Source organism: Rhagoletis pomonella, unplaced genomic scaffold, assembly GCF_013731165.1.
Source record: "Rhagoletis pomonella isolate Grant_MI unplaced genomic scaffold, Rhpom_1.0 Rhpom_scaffold_00012, whole genome shotgun sequence".
NCBI lineage: Eukaryota > Metazoa > Arthropoda > Insecta > Diptera > Tephritidae > Rhagoletis > Rhagoletis pomonella.
In genome coordinates, this window is record NW_023458566.1 from 2,470,379 (window position 1) to 2,474,406 (window position 4,028).

General features: G+C 37.0%; 1 protein-coding gene across 2 annotated transcripts in view; it reads right to left on the reverse strand.

Moving 5' to 3' along the window:
* Nucleotides 1-4,028, reverse strand: part of LOC118747680 (hippocampus abundant transcript 1 protein) — a 142,910-nt gene that overhangs the window by 2,905 nt on the left and 135,977 nt on the right. The window contains exons 2-6 of one of the 2 annotated variants that reach the window (XM_036481745.1): nt 2,467-3,894; nt 1,290-1,385; nt 887-1,219; nt 484-675; nt 102-310 (exon numbers count right to left, since the gene is read on the reverse strand). In XM_036481745.1, coding sequence (XP_036337638.1) covers nt 102-310; nt 484-675; nt 887-1,219; nt 1,290-1,385; nt 2,467-3,567 — 1,931 coding nt within the window. In that variant the 5' untranslated portion in view covers nt 3,568-3,894. The remainder of the gene's footprint in view (nt 1-101; nt 311-483; nt 676-886; nt 1,220-1,289; nt 1,386-2,466; nt 3,895-4,028) is intronic. The other variant, XM_036481746.1, reaches the window with a different exon arrangement.

Genomic DNA, 4,028 nt, shown 5'->3' on the forward strand with positions numbered 1-4,028 from the left:
AATACCCTGAAACATATGAAAATACATTTAATTAAAAAATATAGTGTTCTAATATCGAAAAATCGAACTCAAACTTAATTTGTATGCATTCCATTACTCACCGCATCAAATAGCCCAATGTCACTTGAACGGATATGCTAAGCGTACCAACAACTGCTATGAAAACTGCCACTTCCATTGAATTGAAGCCCATTTTCAATTTTAGATATACAAATATACATGAATATTGTCCCGCCTCAGGCAGATATGACAAAAGCACAGCGACACATTGCATTAGTATGGTCTGATCGGAGCCCACCTTGCGCAGCGCCTAGACATACATATGTACATAAGCCATTAAAATTGAAGTGAACATCATTAAATGTACATACATACATACATATATACAAGCATTTACAAAAGTCCACATACTACATATGTATGTACATATACCATATGATGGATAGGTGTGTAAAGTTATCTAATTAAGTATTAGTGACTTACAGAGAAGGGATCAGCCTGTTCCCAACTAATGGGCGCACCCCATGAAGAAGGACGTATTTTTTCAGGCAAGCTTTCGGGCACGGCAACTAATATGAAGAAAACGTCAAGAACCGCGATGGCGGTCGCAAGCGCAGCAACTAATGTATCACCATACGTTTCCATTAGCAAAGCACCGAGTGCGGGTGAAATCACCTAAATGGACAAAGAAATGTAGAAAGATGAACAGAAAACATTAACACATGCATATACTAATATTCATTTAATTTTAATTTCAATTAAGTTTGCGACTTGTCGCATTTCTAAGGCGTACTACTACATTAGCAGCACTATAACTTTACATACTTATAATCATTTTAAATATTCGCACTACATACATACAATCACACAAGAAGTAGTACATTACCAGACTGGCTGCAAATGTAGCCGAAACTAAGCCATAAGCACGCGACCTCTCCTCAACCGTAGTGACATCAGCCACGTAAGCAAATACCACTGAGAATGTAACTGCTAGTGCACCACTTATGGAGATCATTGCAAAAAACCACCATGAATTGATGGCCATTAGCGGTATAGGTGCACATGTGAAAAATACTGTGATGAGTAGGAAAAATTTTCGTCCCCAAATATCGGAGAGTGCGCCGACTAGCGGTGCGCTCAAGAAGGACAGTATGCCTTTAATGCCCATTACAAGTCCGTTCATGAGAAACGTGTGATCGGGAAATGTTTGATTTAGCGTCTGTAAAAAAGAGATAAAGCGACATGTTGTGAAATAAAGAAAGCGAAGTGAAGCCAAAACTTGTACTTACCGCTATTACTGGCATTGTTAAGAGACCCCACGCGAAGAATTCTAAAAATATTACAACCAAGGCGTGATATACACTCGGCTCGCCGATGCCGGAACTCTGCAAAACAAAAAGTATACATAAATTTAATAAAATGTATATAAAAGTTATTTAGATTGAAATTAAGCTGTAAAAGTTGGAGCTGTAAAAAATAATTTTTAGAAAATTTGTAAATTTTTAGGGCTTTTTGAAATCTTTCGAGATTTTTTCGTACTGTTTCATACATGTAAATCTTACCCCCTTTTTTAGTTTACAAGCCTTTTTGGGATCTTTGGAGGTTTTTAAAGTTACCGAATTCCTACTATTGAATTAAATCTTGTCTTTTTTGCCTTACAAAATCAAAATTTAACGGCATTTCATGCTGGAAATATTAAAAGTTTATAATAGAAATCTGGCAAATAGACATGAGATATGGAGATACAACTTATCAATGCACTGAATGGCGATACAGGTGGCGGGTGCGTTATTAAATTATAAAAAAATTCTGCAAATTTTCACCAAAATTTCAAACTTTTTATTTAGAATCTTGAGAACAATCCTTGATATGCAGTTTTCTAGCCCATTTAATTAATAATGAAGTGCAAGGTTCAAGTTGCTAAAAATGGCGTTGATTTTAGAGAATTTTTCTGGTTGAAGGTGCTTGACGTTTTTTCCATACAAAGTATGTTCGACAATTTTCTTTTATATGCATACCAAAATTTTCTCACAGATTCTGATTAAAAAGTTTCAAACTTTGGTGAAAATTTGCAGAATTTTTATAATTTTTGTACAAAGTTTGAAATCAGAAATTACATGTTACATCAATGTTTACTGTATAATCAGCTAGACTTTTTTAAAAATAATAATAATAAATATGTAATAAACAAAGGAAAAATAGCCAAAACTGGTCAAAACATCGCACTCTTATAATTTTGTGGACCACTATATATAACATTTTAGTAAACTTAATACATATGTATGTATTTTTCCACAATTTCCTTTCACTTTTTCGTATATTTTTTTAAGCAACCCTACTAGTCCTGAATTGATTCAAAAAGTACGTTCAATAACGAGTAAAACGAATTATTTTCCACTTAAGCAACAATTATTCTCAAACCTAAAAGTTTATTCAAAAGATCCATTAACTACACTTCACGCCTACCTTGAAATGCAAGCAAAGCCAGCGTGTCCAATTTAACAAACGCCATTCCGTATTCACAGTAAGCACCGACGGTAGCGGCATGTCATTACCACTCGTACCCATTGCATATGCCGAACATGTCGCATCATCACTTTCGGCACCTTTTATTGGCCTTTTGTGACTTAATTTAGTAACCTGATTGAGGATGGCACGTTTAGCCAGCACCTGCTGCTGCACATCTGGAGTAGTTGTGCTTATATTGTCTGCGTCTAAGTCATTTATAGTGGTAGTAGTTGCAGTGGCGATGGAAAACGAAATATTATCCTCAGATATGGAAGTTGCATTGTTTGGATCTATAAAAAGCTGTTGTTGTTGTTGTTCCTGATGCGTTTGTGCAGAAGCAGCCGAAATGGCGATCAATTTTAATTGCGCTTGTGCAACGGGCAAGGTGGTGCTGTTCATAGCTTTCATTTTGGATAGATTAGCAAACGGATATGAAAAATCCGTCATTACATTGGCCACATCAGCCGTTGTAGGCGTCGACGATGTGGTGTGCGATGCAGTAGATCCTTTCGAACCACTATTGTCTGTGTCTTCCCTAGCAAAAGCAGGCGGTGTGCTATTTGTAAGCTGCCATTGATGTTGCTGCTGCTGCTGCTGCTGTTGATGTTCCACATCAACCGCCGTCTGCTCTGCAGTGTTGGTAGTGTTAGTTAGAAGGCTAGCTGTATTAACAGTTGCAATTGCAGTAAATTCATTCTTATTGTGATCGTTTGCCAAATTTGCATTATCATCTCTAGGTAGATTTCCAATACTGTAGGTGCTGCTATAGCTGAGGCTGTCACTGCTGTTGCTGCTGCTACTGCTGCTGCTTCTGCTAATGATACTCCTCCTCTTGCTTTTGCCTAAAGTACTGCCGGACATGGCTGCGATCATCAGCGGCGAAGGGGCGGTGGCCACATCATCGACCAGCATATCGGTAATGGTAGCCTCATCCTCACTCTCATCGATTTCAAAGCTGGTCGTATCGGCCTCTGTGATCTCACAGCTCGACGAGACTGGATCTTCGGTGTGTGTGGAAGTTTCGGCGGCATCATGAGACGCTGTAGCATCAATGCTCATGACGGGGCAAAGTTTTGCAACTTAAATTTTAGGCAAATGTTAAACATTTGCAAATAAAGCGAGATTTCGTGGTAATCTACAATATTGCGATATTTTTGACTTTAGTTTTATGTCGATTAATAATGATGATAAGTGTTGTTTCGTTTTTTTTTTGTTTTTTTTGTGAAGATAAAGTTGTTGTACTTGTTGTATGTTGTTTAATTTCTTTGCCGATCCCTTGGTGGCATGAGAGCTCACACAATCTTAATTGCACACAATATCGCTACGCGTATCACACTCTTTCGAAATCCGAACTGATCGTACGATCACTCTTCACTCGCCAATCAGCTATGTACATATGTATGCGAAGAATTTAGCTTATTTATTTGCAAGTTTTTTAATCACAGCATAATTTATATATACACATGTTAAAACAATTTTATTATTCTAATTATAATTTTGTTTTTTTTTTAGTGTTTGCT